The sequence below is a fragment of the Gracilinanus agilis genome, chromosome 5 (assembly GCF_016433145.1).
Source record: "Gracilinanus agilis isolate LMUSP501 chromosome 5, AgileGrace, whole genome shotgun sequence".
NCBI lineage: Eukaryota > Metazoa > Chordata > Mammalia > Didelphimorphia > Didelphidae > Gracilinanus > Gracilinanus agilis.
Window position 1 is genome coordinate 264,519,276 of NC_058134.1, and position 20,067 is coordinate 264,539,342.

Below are 20,067 nucleotides of genomic sequence, written 5' to 3' on the forward strand. Positions count from 1 at the left end.
GTGAAGGTGCCTCAATATTCTTTATGAACTAAACAAAAGACTTTGTTCATCTTGAGTACAAGTAACTAAAAACTCACAGGTTAAATTTTTTTTAAATGAGCAAATTTGAGTATAAACCTGCAAGAACCTATCTCAATGAACACTATTTCAACTATTTAGTGCAAACATATCCAAATATAACTAAAACTCACAAACAGTGTCTTAACTTATAAAATCCTTTCTTTACAACAATTCTGCAAAAATATTATTATCCCTATTTTAGAGATGAGGAAACCTGAAGTTCAGAGAGATTAAATGACTTGTCCACAATCAAAAAACTAGGCATCAGAGTTGGGAGCTGAGTCCAAGTTCCTTGGCTTGAAAGTTCAATATCCTATACAAGAACCATGATGCTATAAAACCTTAATGTAACACTGGTCAGTTGATTCTTCATTTATAAGGGACTGTCTCCTTTAACATCATAATTAACCCATATTCAAGTCCCATTTCTACCTCATTGCCAAAGCTATACCATAGTTACTTACCAATAACACATTCCTAGCAGCTGTTACAACTAGGACTTCTGGTCCCCAGTCTGGTATGAGACTCTAGAAGGTTTTAAGTTCTAAAGATGCCAGTCACTTGGACAGCATGGCTGGGTATATACTATTCTAGGGAAAACTGCCCCAAAGCCACTCTGCTTTAGAAGGATACAGGAAAACGTCCAAGGGGTCTTAGTTGAGGTCTCATTAAGCAGATATGGGAAAATATAATAGCTCTCCAAGATAACATTTCTTCAAAGATTCACTTTCCATGGGGGCAGCTAGGTGGCTCAGTGGATTGAGAATCAGGACCAAAGATGGGAACCTCGGGTTCAAATCTGGTCTCAGAAATTCTTAACTGTGTGACTCTGGACAAATCACTTAACCCCCATTGCGTAGCCCTTACCACTCTTCTGCCTTAAAACCAATACCCAGTATTGATTCTAAGATGGAAGGGAAGAGAGTTTAAAAAAACAAAAAGGCTCACTTTCCTAAAAAACACTTTTCATGAGGAAAGGGACTTGGACCTGTGATTTCATTGATACAGCAAACTCCACAGTAAGGAAGTTCCTTGGACCAATGCAGTTTGGCATACCTCATCTTGAACATCTAGTCCTCAAGAGCTTCCTAGAACACTAAGACATTAAGTGGCTCCCGGTCACAAGTAGGAAGGATTTCAACCTAGGCTTTCCTGGCTTTAAGGCCAGTACTGTATCCACTACATTATAGTATCTCTCATCAACTTTTCAGGTATTAAAACTATGAAGAAATAAGATAGAAAATGATGCTGAGAATATTTGAATTGGAATAGACTGAACTAAAATTACTACTGGGAGGCTAAAGTCAATCCATATCATTTTATTAAAGTGCACTGGAAGGAATAGTGAACTCTATAGTAGTCAGGAGATATAACTATGAATATTTTGCTCTGAATGAATCATATATAACTTTAAGGAAGGAGGGCTTTGAATAGCTATAACCCACCTCTTAAAAGGAAGAAACAATCTGCTGAATGGAGGATTATGGCTTGCATGACTTGGAAATCTACCATCCTCTTGAAGGGAAACATTATAAAGAAAGGAGATTTTCACCATCCTTTTTAGTCAAAAGAGCTCAGGAAAGATATTCCAGAAGAAGGTTTGAGAAGGCAAGGATCATAAATAATGAGTGAGTGACCTACTCATCTAAGGCTGAGGTGTCTGATGAAGGGTTTTAATTGATCACTCCCTTCAAGAAGGGAAAAGAAAGGGGTATCAGAAAGGTTTTGGCTACCTAGTAGAAATAGAAATTTTAAGTGGCAATGTGAAACAAATTAACCAATTGGGCCATGAGGTCAAATGGCCCTGAGAAAGTATATGGGGCCATTTGGGATATTTGATATATGGACTTTAATATTTCTAAGCCTGAATCTGATTTATCCTCTTCCCCATTTCATAGATAAATCTCTCAAATAAGAATCTTGCTACCTAGCTTACAAAAAATAATTAAAGCTTTTCAACCATGAATGTGAAACACCCTATCCCCTTTATGATTTTAATAGTATTAGCCTTTATGATCATTTTCATAACACAATCATTAGTTTTGAGTTAATAGTCAAGTAATATAGTTAGCCTTATATGAATTATAGGCCCTAGCTAAGAAAAACATAGCTTGGGGTGGCATTAAATCTTGCTGACAGGCACTTTAACCTTAAGCCTGTAACCCAAAAGTTTCTAGCAAGCCCATCACACCCTGCTGCATGTAGGACATAAGACAGTCAATTAGTCAGGAGGTAAAGGGCTGCCTTTGGGTGCCTGACACAAGGCAGTCAGTCAAAAGGTGGAGGGCTGCTTTCGGGGGCTTGACATAAGATATTCAGTCAAGAGTATAGAGTATAGGATGCCCATCTACTAGGTGCAATGGCTTAGGTCAGTCATCTTTGGGTACCATCCTTAGATCAAAATATAGGAGGTGACTGACTCCTGACAGGGATGAAGACTGTCAGCCTAACAATAGATATTATTTACCACCCACAGTGATGATTTCTATACTTTCCAGCTTATTCAGCACTTGCATCTTAATTAAGACCTGCTCATTTGGAAGATTTATGTTCATTCTATTTAAATTTTAACTGTATAGTCTGGCTTTAATCTGACACAGTATCATCAGATTTCTGGGCATACAAAAATGCCATCTCCTAAGGCTCGGTGTCTCTGGTCTTAATCATGGTCTGGCTTTATTGTGAAACTGGCCCTCTCTCAATAAACCTATTTCTTTTGGGCTTGGAGATTTTGTTTCCCTTATTGACGTTTCTGCTAATAAATTTCCCACACACAAGAGCTCCCCCTTTTTCCATTCTAGACCCCTCAAAATCCTTTGACATCACCACCTACTCTCTCCTCCTTTCCCTAAGTCTCTTGACAAAAAAATTGCCTTTCTCTTTATCAAGGCTAAACTTTCCATGTGTGCATCCCATGATTCCATCCACTCCCACCTTCTCCAGCGAACTACAAACTCAACTATCCTTCTCTCTCAAATTTCCTTTCAACTGGTTTTTTCTCCCCTACTGCCTTCAAAGGTGTCAAAGTTTTCTGAATTTTTTAAAAAGAAATTCACCTCTCTCCCACTTACTGTGTTTCCAGTTGTGGGTCTCTCACAGAAGCCTTCTCTGCCTTTAAAATGTTGCCTAGGTACCATCAACTTTCTGTTTGCTCCAAACTGCAATTCTCTTCTTTCTCAAGTTACCTTGTATTTAACTGTTTTCTATATGTTTTGCTAAATTTACATTTTCATGTGTTGGTTATCTTCTGCATTGGAACATAACACCAACAGTAAGAATTATTTTATTCTTTGTACTTGTATACCTATGACCTAGCAGAATATCTAGCACAGACAAGGCATTTATAAATACATGATGACTGACTGATTGATTACATGGTGATCCATGTATCCATTTATCTTGCACTCTATACAACCCTGACAGTCAAACTATCAGAAATTTTTGAATGGAAAAGAGAAGACTTCAAAGTCTCCACATCAATAATTCTAAATTAGCTGGGGCATAGGAAGAGATACTATATGGCGAATTATGATTGAAGATGTGAAGAATGGGAATAAAATCATTCTAAAAACTTTAGAAAAATGCAACTATAGTTACCTAAAATGGCAAATAACCTTGCCATCTTCTGGGAAACAACATATAACTGAAAACAGGAGGATAGGACAAAATGTCAAAAATCAAACTCATTCAGTCTCTAAAAATAGCAGGAATATAAGATGAGTAACAACAACAGGCACTAATAAAAAGCAAGAACTTTAAATTCTAAAATGTAAAAGATTGTTTTAAAAGATGATCTAAGAAAACTTACCCAAATCAAAATCATACATACAATAGGTCATCAAAATATCATGAAGAAGAATCAATCCTGGATTATCTTTTCCTTCATAAAACTTGTTTGTTCGATCTGTTCTCTTAACATCTTTTTCTGAAAAGGAAAAAATTGTCACATAGTATTTTAAATGCTTCCCAAAACCAATTGTATTAAGCTTATGTATTTTACACACTGCAGCATTTCTCCTCATTACTGATTTACATTGTTGCCAGGTTTTAAAGTAAAGGCAAATGAATTTACCAGACGCCATTTTTAAATGCTTTGAATAAACTTTATACAATATAAAATAAATGTGTTTTAAAATGAGATGATTTGCTTAATAGATTTTTTCATTTGATTAAATGTTAGAAAACATTTTCAATAAATTAAAAGCAACACTAAAGAATATTGCACATTTAACTAGTAATAAAATACAGGTGATATTTAAAATAAGTAATGAAAAAAGCTATTATGCAATCAAGTTTAATCAAAAGGATTCCATTTCATTAATAATTACTTGGTTTCTTTTAAGAAATTTATGAACTTGTAATTTGTCATGTTCCATAATCACTTTTTTCTAGAAGCTTGTTTATTCTTAGGTGTTGTTCAGTCAAAATTTATTACAGATTTTTATTGTGCTAAGATGAAAAACAAATTATTAGTTCTCTCCAAAAACTATTCTATGGTTTAAACAAAATATTACAATACAATATAATTGAGTATCTGGATTCATATAACCATTTCCCTATTTGATTCTATATTGAATCATCAGTAAGAAGGAATTTATAGAACTTCCAAATTATAAGCTTGTTATTCTAATCAACTCAATTGAGTATATTTCTATCTTTCCATCTCATACCTAAATATATATGTGAGTTAAAATTGGTGTAGACTGGAAGAGGATCTACTCCTCACCGAGAAATAATTAATCAAAATAAATTATCAATAATAAAAACATTGGTTTAGATATACTGTGTGTGAAGTTGTTGGGATATGATTTTGTTTCTAAAAAAGTAATATTCTCAAATAAACCCATGCCTCTAAAACTATAAGAAAACCTTCGATTACATATGTATGTGTGTTTATATATGTGTGTGTGTGGATATATATATATGTATTTTTTTTTAACCTGCAAACAAAAATAATGATTTATAAATAGTAGGTTTTTTGGTCTAAATGTCAAAACTGCCCATTTTCAACTGATAATTGATAATCTACCACCCAATAAAAATTCTGATAGCCTACAGATCTACAAACCGTTCCTTTTTCAGTAAGTTCCGCACATGGTTCAGCATCTTTCTCTCTGTACCTCCACACCTACCTCACCTAGGAGACTTTGAAATACATACTGATACTAACCCCCAAGCACCCTAACCTTTCATTTCTGAAACCCACTCATTTTCCATGACTTCTTCCTCTATTCCACTTTAGCCACACACAAAGATAGTCCTAATCTTTGATCCTGCCATAACCCAAAAATGTGTCACTTTCCTGTTCACTGTAGAAATTCCCACAGCTTCCTCTGCCTTCCAAAATCCTGCTCTTCATCCACCTCTCAATCCCTCAGTTCTCTCCTATGTCTTCACCCTTTCCACCTTTGCCCATCATAACTCTTGAGTGAACTAGTTCAACATTACTGTTCTTTACCCTTACTAAACTGTCAAAACTATTCTTTCCACCTTGATACTCTTCTCTATAGGATTTCAGGATACTCCTGGTTTTCTCAATGCCCATCTGGCCTTATTTCATTCTTTTGCTAGATCTTAATCCAGGTCAGGCTTGTTCTCATGACTATCCCATAGGGCTCTACTAGGCCCTGTTCTCTTCTCCCTCTACAGTATTTTGCTTGCAGATTTTGTCAGCTCCATGAATCATCCTCTCTATGCTAAGATTTTCAAACTACTTTGTTAACCTCCAATCTCATATCACCAACTACCTACTAGACATCTTGAACAGGATGTCTTATAGACATCTTAATAAACTCAACATGTCCAAAAATGAATATTTTCTTTTCCCAAAAACCATCCCCAACTCCAAACTTCTCTATAAATGTGTCACCATCCTCCCAGAAATTCAAGCTCAAACTTCAATGTCCTTCTCAAATACTCACTCTCTCACTCCCCATATTAAATTAGTTGACAAGGTCTATGGATCCCACCTTCCCCAGTATCTCTTATATATGTCCTCTTCTCTCCCCTGACATTTTCACCACCCGGATCAGAGTCTCCTCTTTTTATGCTTAAACTACTGCAATTGCCTGCTGGTCTTCCTGCCAAAAGCCCCTTTCTACACCAGACTATCCTGCACTCAGTTGTCAAAGCAAATCTCCTAAAGCTCAAAACCAACTATATTAATTCCTCTAGTCCAGGGGTCGGCAACGTATGGCTCTCGAGCCATATCTGGCTCCACCTCCCAACCGGCCAGTCCAGGCAGAGCCCCAGGATGTACCCCAGGGGGCCCTTAAGTCCCCGCCCCATATTCCAGCACCTTCTGCCTCCATTCTCCTCCTTCCGCAGGCATTTATGGCTCTCACAGCCAAAAAGGTTGCCGACTGTTGCTCTAGTCAATAAACTCCAGGGCTCTGTATTACCTCCAGAATCAAATATAACATCTTCTATTTGACATTCAAAGCCCTTCATAACCTTCCCATTCACTCCTTTCCAATTTTCTTATACTTTATGCCTCCTTCCCCCTCAACATACTCTTTGCTATAGTAACACTGGTCATATAGCTTTTTTTCTCCTGATTCTAGGCATTTTAACTGGCTATTTCCCAGGCCAGTTTCTATCACTACTACCTCCCTTTTCTAGTTTCCTTCATCCAAGAAAAAAATCCCATCTTCTACGGGAAACTTTTCACAATTTCAAGTCTAGTGCCTTCTCTTTAATGATTATTTCCTAATTATTCTCTTTAGAGCTTCTTTGTACATAATGGTTTGTATGTTATCTTTCCTACTAGATTGTGAGCTCTTCAAAGGCAGGGAATATCTGGTTTTTCTTTGTATCCTCAATTCCTGGTACCTGAATATAGGTTAATGACTGATAAAATGATAAACTTATGACTCAAATGGATTTGTGATATTATACATTAGAAGTAAGAAACTGCATTCCTACCTAAAAAGTATAACTCTTGTCCATACTCTCTCTTAAATTTGCTACAGGAAGGCATACCAAATGTGCTGAAATGCCTTCCTAAGACATCCTGACACCTTAAGAATACTATATGTATCTCTCATTTCACCCTGTAACTGGACCCTTTTTTTCCAGATTGCAAGTTTCTTATAAAATGTTTACAAAAAAAATAAAACCTCTTCACAATTAAACTTAGGAAACTGATTTATGCCCAATACCTCAAAACCCAATGTCTCAGCAAAATGGCTCAACTTCCAAATATTATACTGAAATTGCTCTAGAGATACCACTGAGTAGTCTTTTTTCCATCATCTCTTAGTCTCTTGGCAATGATGGTAACCACTCTCTATTTCTGGATACTTTCTACTCCCTTGGCTTTAAAGACCCTCTCATTTTCCCACCTGTCCTAATTTTTCTTTTCTCCATATTTTCCTACTTTTCTTACTCTTCCTTCTTCATAGTGTCTATTCTGACTAGATCCAGAATTTCATCCCAACTCTGTCCTTAGCCCTCTTCCTTCCACATATTTGCTCCTTTGGCATTATCACTCCAAAGACTTCAAAAATCACCTCTATGTAACTGATACCCCAATTTCCCTCCTTGCTCTATCTTCTGAATTCTAGAGACTTATTACCAACAGTCTACAAAATATCGCCATTTAAATATTACTTCAGTGTCTCTAATTTAACATGTCCAGAATCAAGTTACAAACTTCCTTTCATTCTTCCTTCTTGTAACTTGATTATTCACCTAGTTACCAATTGTGATAATCATGATGTATGTCTTGATTCTGCCTTTTCCTTCCGTCTTCAATTTTAATAATGGCTATGTCCTGAACAGTTTCATTTTTGTAACATCTCTCTCTAGTCTCACAGATATTACAATAGTATAGGTCTTCATTTACCATTCCCTAGCATTATAATAATAACCTAGTAGAACTGTTTTCCTCTGCTCTCCATATTCAGAAATCCAACCTCTGTACAATGGCCAGAATAATCTCAGTAGAGGTATAAAACTTTGGTCTCATATGCTTAATAGTTTTCATTGGCTACTTATTATTACCTACCAAGTAATGTATTTAATTCTAATTGACATTTAAAATCTTCCATTACCCAGTACCACCTCAACTTTCTAACCTACTAGCACTACAAGTTTTCTACACTCCAGCCAAAATGAGCCAATTCGCCCTCCCTCCCCCATTTATCTACTCCCATCAGGCACTTTAGCAGCCAAAACTCACTGACTTTGCTCAGATTGCTTTTTCACTATCACAATTGCCTACCTCCTCTTCACCTGGTGAATTCTCATCCATACATTAAAGGTTGATTCATCTGTGACTTTGGGCAAGTCACTTAACCAGAATTACCTAGCCCTTCTCACTCTTCTGCTTTGGAACTTAAGGTAAGATTTTTTTGACTTGTTTGGTTGTTTTCTTTTGTAGGTCCAATTCAGAACTACCTCCTGAAACCCAGGCCATTCTATGATGCCACAAACTACCTTTCTACCTCTCTCTTCCCCAACTATCATATCTTCTGAAGCACACCACACACCTTACCTTTTCTAAGTTCCCTTTTATGTACTGTCTTCCTCCACTAGAATATAAGTTCCTTGAGGACAGGGACAGTCTTTCTTTTCCTTTGTATTTTTGTTCAATACAAGTCAAATAAAACTTCTATTTTTATTCAAAATTAAGTAAATACAATATAAAATGCTTTATCTACCTGTTCAAGGCAAAATGTGGGTAAGTATAATGAGAAATCATTTTTTAAAAATGCCAGCAGATGATGGAATACTATTGTGCTCAAAGGAATAATAAACTGGAGGAATTCCATGTGAACTGGAATGACCTCCAGGAATTGATGCAGAGACAGAAGAGTAGAACCAGGAGAACATTGTACACAGAGACCAATACACTGTGGTAAAATAAAATGTGGTGGACTTCTGTACTAGCAGCAATGCAATGACCCAGGACAATTCTGAGGGACTTATGGAAAAGAACGCTACCCACATTCAGAAGTACTACAGGAGTGGAAACAGAAGAAAAACAACTGCTTGAACGCATGGGTTGAGGCAGACATGATTGGGTATGTAGACTCAAAACTACCACACCAATGCAACTATCAACAAATTGGAAATAGATCTTGATTGATGACACATGTTAAAACCAGTGGAAATGCGCACTGGCCGGGGAGGTTGGAGGGTGAAGGGGAAAGTAAGAGCATGAATCATGTAACCATGTTAACTTTTCTAAAAAACAAACATTAAAAAACCATAAATAAATAAATGAAAAGACCAGCTTCCACTGCAGTCTTAATTACTGTCTTTACTTAAAAGCAACTGTATTTTTAAAAATAATTATCCTAATTAAACTTTTAAATAATTCAGCTAAAATTATCCTAATAAACACTAAATAAATTTTATTGTACTTTATTTTTCCTATTTTTAAGGGAAATAAAAGGAATTTGTTCATTTATTCTTTTAATTTCCTCTAATAGTCTAAAGCCATCATGATTCAATAAATAAGAGAGCAGGCCTAAAAGTAAGAAGACCCAGGTTCAAGTCTTATACCTGCCTTGACTGAGTGATCCTAGACAAATCACAACTTTTTAGAATCCTCAGTAATTTATAAGCTGCAGAGCAGGTGTTTGTATTGGGGGGAATTTACTCCTCCAAAGAAAATTATGGGCCTGGACAAAAAAAAAAAAAAAGTAAGACTAAATAATCCAATGATGAAGTTTGTTTGTTTGTTTGTTTGTTTTTTTACCTAGAAATTCAATAAATTTCTTGTGGTTGTATAACTAACAAGTGACAGAGATGATATTCAAAACTAAGGTCTCCTGATACCATGTCTAGATCTCTTTCCACTGCACCAGGCTACTTTTAAATTTCCATTTCTCTAGTTCCCTATATTAGAATTAGAAGCTGAATGCTAATTTCTCAAATAAAAATGACATATATACTATATATAGCACCAATTCTGACAGTTCCAAGTTGTTTTATTTTAATGTTTTGGGTGTATTACCTTTCTAATTAGAACATAAACTGATTAACAGTAGCAACCACATCATATCTTGAGCTGCATTCAAGAAAAAACAAGTGACAGACTTGCTATGCACTTTCCTGGCCAGACATTATATGAAGTACTGTGCTCAATTCTGGGCACTACATTTTAGGACTGACAGAAATAAGCTTAAGATCAACCACAGGACATACAGAAAACCTCAGAAGGACAAGCTAGCTATCTTCATGAATGTGAAAGGCAATGATGCAGAATAGGGATCAGCTTTGTTCCAAGAGGCAGAAACAGAAGCAATGGCTGTAAGTTGCAAATAGGCAAATTTAAAATTAAAAGAAAAGATTTAAATTTTTGCTTTAAGATGTTTAGATTGTTTTAAAACAATATTAGTTACCCAAAAGTGGAATGGGCTACACCTAGGAGGTAACTATCTTTAAGCAAAGAACAGATGGTCATTTGTTAAGTATGTTAGAGAAAGGTTTCCCTTTCAGGTATGGGTTGGGATAGCCACTGACATGCCAACATTAAAATCCTGTAACTGTGTAATATGCTTTTTAAAAATGTATTGATAAGGGCAGCAATGTTGACAGGAGTCTGGGAGTCAAATCTAGCCCCAGATACTTCCTAGCTGTGTGACCCTGGGCAAGTCACTTAACCTCAACTGCCTATCCCTTTTCGCTCTTCTGCCTTGGAACCAATACTCTATATTGATTCTAAGACAGAAGGTAAGAGTTTGTTTTTTTAATTGTATTGAAACAAATTTTTGCTCTGACACAGCAAATACTTCCCACACAAACTTTTTCTGTCAAACTACATCTCCCCACTACTTAAACACAGGTGTTTTATATAAAGTCCCTCTCTTTCAGGAAATAAGTTTTGAGTGGTAACACATGTATGACCCAGTGGAATTGCTTGTCAACTCCAAGAGGGGGGAAGAAAGAGGAGAGGGAGAAAACGTAAATCATGTTACTTTGGAAAACTTATATGTAAATTTGTTGTTGGGATAAAAGATAAAAAAAATTTAACAGTCTCTCTCTCAGTGCCAAATAACAGTGTGTAAAGTCCAACATCCTAATTTTCTAAAAGTACAAATATAATCTTTAAAAAATATAAATGAAAACAAAGATCTAAGAAAACTCTGGAGAAGGATCCAGCTAAAACTAGGGGAATAGGGAAATTGAAGTGATGCTAGACCCAATTAGCAAATAATTCCCATAAAAACTTCTGTATTCCCTTAGCTTCCTCTACATTGCCTTAGAGATGATAGTAGATTTGCTAATTATATTCACTGTTTATTTAGTATCTAATAAAAAAAAACACACAAAGCAAAGTGCTATAAATAAGGCGGATAAAGGACAAATAAAATATAATACTCTATTCTGAAGGAACCTGTAATGTAGACTATGAGTATCTCAATTTTTTTAAGACCAGTTGACTATACTAACTTTTTTCCATCTGCTGCCTCCCTGAATTGAATGATGAGATTAGAAGCAGTCTAGAGTTTAAAAGAGGAAAGAGAGCTATAAGGAATGATGAACAGGATGATTTCAGAAAGATCTGGAAAGGCTTACATGAACTGACACGGAGGGAAATAAGCAGAACCAGGAGAACACTGCATACGATAATAGCAATACTGTCTGATGATCAACTGTGAAAACTTGGCCACTCAGCAGTGCAATGATCAGGGACAGTTCTGAAGGACTTACAATAGAGAATGCTATCCCGCCTCCAGAGAAAGAACTGTTGTGTCAGGTGCAGATCAAAGCAGACTACCTTTCACCTCAGTATGAGTGTGCTCTTACAACAATAAACAACGTGGAAGTGTGTTTTGCATGATTTTTTTTTTTAAAAGGAGGAAGTAGAGGCACCAAAAATGTCTTCCTAAAGTTTAGCCACAAAAGAGAGGGAATAAAAGAATAATAGGTAGCAAACATAGTAAAGATCAAGAAAGGATTTTTTAAGAATGAGAGACATATGGGTACATTTGTAGGTATAAACAATGTATAAATCACTAAACAGGGAAAGATTAAAGATTAATGACAGAATGAGGACAACAGAAGAAGGAAGCTGCTGAAGCAGATGAGATGAAATGGGATCACTTGTTCATGTAGAGATGTTTGCCTTGGCAAGGAGAAGGGCCACTATTTCTTATGAGGCAAGGGTGAAGTAGAAAACATCCGAATGATGTGAGATAAAGAAGAGTAAGAAGATGGAGTATTCAATGGCAGATGACCTCAAATTTCCTAGTGAAATATGAGGCCTCGGTTAAAGTAGGGAAAGTGCCATGGGAAGCTAAAGGAATGAAAGGTTTGATCAAATTGAAGTATATTTTTTAAGTAGGGATATGCAATATTCTAGAAACGTTTCTATAACAAACAGTGAAAACTGTTAAATTAAAGCATGTAAAGGGGTGAGTTTCAAATAAATGAAAAATTCATTTAATTAGACAAAGGATGAGGAACAATAAACATACAATGAAATCTATATACAATCCATCTTCCATCTTTTCAGTTTTTCACTTCAAATTTCTAACCTTATCTCCAATCCTAAAATGTGAAGCATGGCTCTTTTCTAGTCTTATAAAAATATTTTAATTTAAACACCTCCTTCCCAATCACTGCCATTTCCAAATTCAAAAAGGAAAATTACCTATAAGGTTCCTATAATCCCTCAGTCTTGAGTTTCTTTTCTCTTGTTCCTCGCTGACAGATTTCCACTGCAGTTTCATCCGGAAGTATTCATCACTAAAGAAGAAAATAATTTTGTTCCAAAGGAAGCTTGTTATTTGAGAACTCCAATTTTTCTATAAATAGGAATCATCAAGGTATAAGGGACTATCAAAACTATTTAAGATGTTAATGGGACACAATTTCATACTAAGGCCATCATGGTTAAATTCTTTAAGTTATCATCATCATTGGCCTGAAAATATTCAAATTCATATAGCTTTTTAAGGTTGATGTAGTGCTTTCCTCAGACCTCTGAGAGGGAGATGACATATATATTGGCGTCCCCATTATAAGTAATATTACTTCCTCACAGTCACCCAAATAATAATAAAGTATCTAAACCAGGATTTGAATACAGGTCTACCAATTCCAAGTCTCTTCCATTATATCAATTAATCACTAAATGAGAATTTTCAATTGCCTCTAAGTTAAGTGCTAGCTTAAACACATGCAAAAATTAACCTCATGTAGACCAAAGGAATCTAGTCAGGACAAAAAATATTCAATCAGTTCTTGAAATCCAACCTACCAAATAATACTCTTATCATGAAATGTTTCTAAAGCAATTATAGAGAAAAATATTTATAATATGAAGTTACTTAAGAGGAGCATTTTCTAATCATTAGAACAGTTCAGCATACCAGGTATTCTGGCAGCATGACATGGTACAGATAGTACTGAATTTGAAATAAGGATTTGGTGTTCAAATCCTAGTTTACTACTTTTGTGGCCTTGAATAAAACATTTAACCTCTATGGCCACAGCTTCCTAAAGCAATACATGAGGAAATTTAAGGTTATTTTCTAGCTCTAAATCCAATAATCTTTCAGACAATGGCAAAATGTTTATTTTTAAAATATTAAAAGAATACAGTTATACAGTTGTATAATTGGCAGAAAATACATGTGAACCACTGTTACAAAAAATTTTGGAATCCACAATTGAAAGTTTAATCTGAAGAAAATTTGAATTATATTTACTTATATCTTATTCTTAATCAATAAAAATAATGTAAAATTATAAACTCTTAAGTCTTTCATTTTAAAAAGGAAGAAAACAATAAATGAATTACTTTTCTAATTTCTTATACCATTTAATGAATAATCCAATTCAAGATATTTGTATGAACTTCCTAAGACCAAAAAACATAGTGATACACTATTTTAACCAATTATTGGACAATTTTCAAAATGTTACTGTTTATAAAATTCTCCAATTCTTGAAGGATATTGAATAACAATCAACATGGATAACTTCTTTACAGTTCTCAAGAATTTCCTCACAAAAAGCTATTAAAATAGATAGAACAAGAATTATCACCTCCATTTTGCAGGTTACAAAACTGAAAAACACAGAGTTTATATTCTTCACCTCGTCATACAACTTGGCAAGACAGGTGACAAGACTTGAAACTAAGTCCACAAGATCTAAGTCCAATATTCTTTACAAAAATCAAACATGAAAATAATGTTTTTGCTAATCTCCAAAACAAGCAAAAGACTCTCTTACAATTCAGTAGGATAATGATACTGCATATGATGACAGGGAGCACTTGTGCCTGATGTATCATATAGTAATAGAAGTTTTAATCGTGTTTCCATTTTGTAATAAAAATTCTCATTTGCCAACATCTGAATTATACCACATTTTGAAAGATCATCTCTACACTAATTTATATTTATATGGATGAGTTACTTGTTTTTTAAGGCTTAATAAATTCAACAAATACTTACTAAATGGCTACTAAATGGGATACTACTACTGTGCTAATACTTACGTTTTTAATTTTTGCAAATGAGTTCTTTCTTCTTTAGTGCTATCCCAAGGAAAATATCCAAGCAGGAACTTCCATGCTTGTTTTCTCAAAACATGACTGAGTCCCTGAGGTGAGTACACATTAAACAAATTAATAATGAGAGGCTTGACCGTAAGACTTGCTCCTAACCTATGCCATAGTAAGATTACATATTTGTGAAATTTTCATTAAGAATTATCAATTCAATGAATATTATTTCTTATATCATACTGAAATACTTAAATTTTTAGGATCTAAATGGCACAAATATATGGTCCATGATTAATAAGCAAATTGTAAAGATCAATATAGGTAAATAAATCAATCTAGTTGATAAAATTATTCCAGTTACTAGCACTCTGCCACACCCACAGCCAAAGGCTTTTAGAGACAAGAAATACTTTTCCCCTAATTTCCAAGTAAATCCTCTCTCTGACTCCCAAAGACCTCAAGAGAATACCATATCAGCAGCCCAGCCCATCAGAAAAGCTCAAGGCTTCAGGGAAATAAAGTAGTTCTTCCCATGATAAAATAGTTAATTAAATTACCCCTCTGAATATCATTTGCTTCATGCTATCTACGTTTAAGATTCTTCCTTCTGAATCCATGTTCCTAGACCATTCATCCAAGGATACAGGATCTCTCCTCTGAACAACAGGTCGTTCTCCTAAGTCAATCTAAAATGGAAAGATAAGTTACAAACTATTCATCATTAAGCAATGAAAAGAAATAAAGTCTGATTACTAAAAAAAAAATAAATAACTATCTGTTAGACATAAGTACCTTCACTTTTGTAAATTTCCTTTCATTTATTTTCTATTTCAAAAACTTATTTAATCGGTTACATCTAAACTACCTAGTATAAAGGGGAAATTAAAAACAAGAATCATGTAACCATGAAAAATTTTTCTAAAAAAATAAAGTATTTAAATTTAAAAAAAAAGAAGAGCAGTAAGGGTTAGGCAATTGGGATTGATTTACCAAGAATCACACAGCTAGGAAGTATCTGAGGTCAGATTTAGAGCTAGATCATCCTGACTTCAAACCTAGCACTCTATCCACTGTGATACCCAGATGACCTGAACTTCTCAAATTTTAAAGATCATTTAAGTAAAACTGTAATATTTCACTGCTAATAAATAAATAAATGGACTACCTAGTATAGTTAGTATTCCACAAATTTTCCTCCCTGCTAACAAATACACAAATTTTAGGTACTAGGGCAATGGTTCCCAAACTTTTTTGGCCTACCGCCCCCTTTCCAGAAAAAATATTACTTAGCACCCTGGAAATTAATTTTTTTTTAATTTAAATAGCAATTAATAGGAAAGATAAATGCATCTCTTGGTGCCATCACCGCTCCCCTAGATCGCTGCAGCACCCACCAGGTGGCGGTAGCGCCCACTTTGGGAATCACTGTACTAAGGCAAAAAAAAATTAGAGAATTAAAACTATAAAGGATCTTAGAAACATCTAGACACCAGGGGTTCTTAATCTTTTTTTTTTTTTTTTTTTTTTTTTTTTTGGTCTTGGCAGTCTAGTGAAGCCTCAGAATAATCTTTTCAAATCTATAAAATAAGCTATGTCAGACAACAAAGAAAACCAATTATACTGAAAGTTATCAAAATGGTTTTTCAAAAGTTCACAAACTCAAGGTTAAGAACCCCCTGATCTAGACCAATTTCCTTCTTTTATAGATAAAGGAAGGAAACTCTAGGGAAAAGAAGGACTTTGCAGAGAAATCACACACACAGTTAACAAAAGCAGGAGAGTCAGATGCTCTACCTTCCTAGTTTAATTCTCTCTGCACTACATTATATTAAAATCTTATATGGAAGCATTCAACTAACAAAATTTATAACGAACTGTTCAAACCAGTACATTACATTTATAAAAAATTTTCTGGTTATAAAGTTATTCTATAAATTATCATCCAAAACATATTTTTACTTGCCATTATGATATATAGATTTGGGGGTTAACTGGGCGACTCAGTGGATTGAGAACCAGGCCTAAAGATGGGAGGTCCTGAGTTCAAATATGGCCTCAGACACTTCCTAGCTGTGTGATCCTAAGCAAGTCACCTAACCACCTTTTGCTTAGCCCTTACCACTTTTCTGCCTTGGAAATTTATTATTAATTCTAAAATATAATGTAAGAGTTAAATTAAAATGTAGGTTTTTGGTAACTGATCTGCAACCCCTTAAGCAACATAAATAATTTTATACTATACTTGATTTAGCAGATGTTGATAATTTATAACTAATCATGTTTGCAAAATAAGTCATTTTTATATCACTATAATTTAAATATTTGAAATGTTTAAATATATTCAAATTCAGAATCTGTCAAAAACCAAAGACCTCTCTGAACATGTATGTTCAGAATATGTCAAAATTCAGGGCTTAAAGCCAATTTTGAGTGAAAACAAAATTCTACTTAGAAAAAAATCAAACAAAATGAAAATATATTAATTCCCCAACTGGTTAGCTAAAATAAGATATTCATTTTTTTTTAACCTAGTTCCATAAGTAGAGATAGAACTAGGGATTTATTGGGCAGAGGTTACTTTCTCAAAAGTTACACAACACCATGATAATATATAGCCCGTCAATCATAAGGGACCCAAAGGAAAAAAAAAACTGGTCAAGTTAAAATCAAAAGATTTGTTAACAGAAAGAGCATTATAGGTAGGAAATGCTAAACAAGACAGATAGAAGGCTCAAGGAAAAGGAACAGATGATAGAAATATATGACTAAAGCCAAAGCAATCTTCTAGCTTTTATATATTCAATACAAGATTTTAAAAAATGTTTCCCTTTTCAAGATAAAGTTGAATAAACACCTGTTTCCACTTACTCTAGTGATGACTTCAAATCCTGGTTCTTCTTGTTGATTTATCTTTAAACCTGGAATAGCATCACTAAGAAAATCTGCCATTTCTGAAGGTGGTCGCTGATGAGCTGAAGGATCATTGCCTCTCAAACTATCAAAAATGTAGTTTGTGACTTTGGAAAATCCTACAAGAGTTGCTGTATAAGGGTCCTTTTTGATTTTCTATAGAACAGGAAAACAAACATAACTCTAGTAGTACTGTACCAAAAAGTGAACAAATGGACATTAACAGAAGGGTCAAATTGAATAAGAGAGGAGAATCAAAACTAAAACAAAGAAGATTTTCTAATATTTTCTCTAGGCGATTCTATTATTTTCTGGGAAAAAAATTTGAATTTTCTATGCTAACTTTTTAATTGAGTAAAAATCAAAGAAAAGTATTTCTATCATAAGTGCCAACTTGCTGCTACTGATTCAAAATGCAATAGAACAAATGATGTGTGGGTCTCATTCAGTCCACATACATCAAAAATTAATATAGTTCTTACTTTCCAATGGTGAATGGCCCACGACAACTTTCTTCTGTCTAGAAGTCCTGCCTTCACAGAAAAAATATTTCTTGAAGCATGGTGTGCCCTATTACAATCTTACAAAAATCTATTTAATATGCATCTGAAAAATAAAATTGCTTAAGCAATATTGATTCTGCTTGTATATAAGTTAAATTATTTGATACTCAAGAGCCACAAAGGAGAAAACTAATTTATAAGATAATGTTATGGATTACAAACTAAAATATCCAAATATTTTCAAGCTGAATAGTAATCATTAGTGGAAATTAGGATTTAACTCATAAAAAATTTTTCAGAGAAACAAAGTTTCTTATGTAGAAATCAGCAAGTATAACAAAAAGAGCATAAAGTAATTTCACATCTGAAATTAGTTGGATATTGGAACACAATTAAATAAATAAAAAGGACTAACTGCTTTGGTATCACAACACTCGAAGGCTTCATGGTTCCAAAATAAATAACCCATCAATGACACAGAAATCAATCCAACCAGTTATTTATCTAAACTAATTGTCTGATTCACTGAAATGAATTAACCCAAACATTCTACACAGCTGAACAATGCTAAATTTATTCAATACTTATCAGAAAACTATTGATTTGCATTGTCAAAATTATGTTCATGAGAAAAAAATACCACTGCCCTAATATTTGCTAAAGACCAAGAAAGAACAAGTCACCAACATCCCTGAGAGTTTCTTACTCTACAAATTCAAAGCATATGACTTGTGGCAATAAAATAAAGACTGGCTCCATGATTAACACATAAAGTCAGCTTCTTTATATTATAGAAACAAGTTAAATAAAATTTGGGAAAAGTAGGGTGAAAGGGTTTGGAGGATTTTTGAATACAGAAAGATTAGCCCTACAGGTACCTAAAAAACATACTTGAATTAAGCCATAGGCTGGTTCATCAAGGAGATTTTCAAAGGACTGTGAAAGACCCTTATTCTGACAGTTCACAAGAAGAGTCCTTTTATCCTGTGGAGATCTGTAATAAAATGAAGACTGCGTTTTTAATTTATAGAAAAATTGACATTCTGAAGTAACTATTGAATTCTTGAATAATTTATGCATTAGTATTTGAATAAGAAAAATCTCCAAACTACTAAATAGTATTAAACCAATAACAACCTTAAGGTTACAAAGCAATTGCCTCACAACAATCCTGTGAGATCAGTACTATAATTATGCATCCCTGTTTTACAGATGAAGACACTAAGGTACAAAGAAGTGACATGACCAGGTCCACACAGAGAGTTATCAGTGCCAGGTCTCCTGATTCAAAATGGGAACATCATTCCCAATCCACCATGCTTGCCTCTCTAATTTAATGCTTGCAAATATGCAGTGATACCTGCTATGAGGGTTTAGTTTTTACATTTTTTCTTTTTTCCCCCAGGGGGGTGGGGGGTGAGGGGGGGAAGAAGCAGAAAAGAAAATAAATATGTTGATTAAAAAATAAAATTCTTAAAAAATATGCAATAGTCAAATATAATTAGTTTTCAAACTTTAAGAGAGAAAGAATTATTGTATACTAGTAAGAAGCTGAAAAGAAATCTGGAATTTGCCTAAAATAATGAAACCCTGGTCTAATTGCTATCCCTATCACACTGTTTTGTTTTTATCAATTAACCTTTTAAAAGTATATATCCTGTTCTATTACAAATAACATCAGGAAAACTGTCTGGCTATTCTTGTCATACAAATACATGAAAAAAATGAGTTAATACAAAAGGTGGTTGTCATTCATCATACGAAAAAGCATCACTTTTAAGAGTTTTAATTACAATTATGGATTAGTCTAGATGTGCCTTCTAACTCCCAATTCTATGATTCTACTCTCTTATTCCCAATTACAACCAAAAGTCTAAATACATATATATAACAATGCTAAGTATAATTTTAATACTTGCTCAAGTTCTGGTGGCAATTCTTTGTACAAATTTTTCTTATACAGCACATAAAATAAATCCACTAAGAACATGAACATCTGACTAACTTAGAATAACCAAGTATTTTCGATGCCTAAATTATTTTTTTTAAAAAAAATTTTTCCCAAACTCTAAAGTTTTTACTTAGGAAGGTGATTGATATTAAACCACAACTTTCAGATCC

The 20,067-nt window shown here is 34.1% G+C and overlaps 1 protein-coding gene across 1 annotated transcript in view; it reads right to left on the reverse strand.

Annotated features, from left to right (window-relative positions):
• TBC1D15 (TBC1 domain family member 15) overlaps positions 1-20,067 on the reverse strand; it is a 76,157-nt gene that overhangs the window by 21,846 nt on the left and 34,244 nt on the right. The window contains exons 6-12 of the mRNA XM_044679565.1: positions 18,838-18,940; positions 17,926-17,976; positions 17,402-17,599; positions 15,091-15,219; positions 14,525-14,628; positions 12,668-12,762; positions 3,869-3,985 (exon numbers count right to left, since the gene is read on the reverse strand). Coding sequence (XP_044535500.1) covers positions 3,869-3,985; positions 12,668-12,762; positions 14,525-14,628; positions 15,091-15,219; positions 17,402-17,599; positions 17,926-17,976; positions 18,838-18,940 — 797 coding nt within the window. The remainder of the gene's footprint in view (positions 1-3,868; positions 3,986-12,667; positions 12,763-14,524; positions 14,629-15,090; positions 15,220-17,401; positions 17,600-17,925; positions 17,977-18,837; positions 18,941-20,067) is intronic.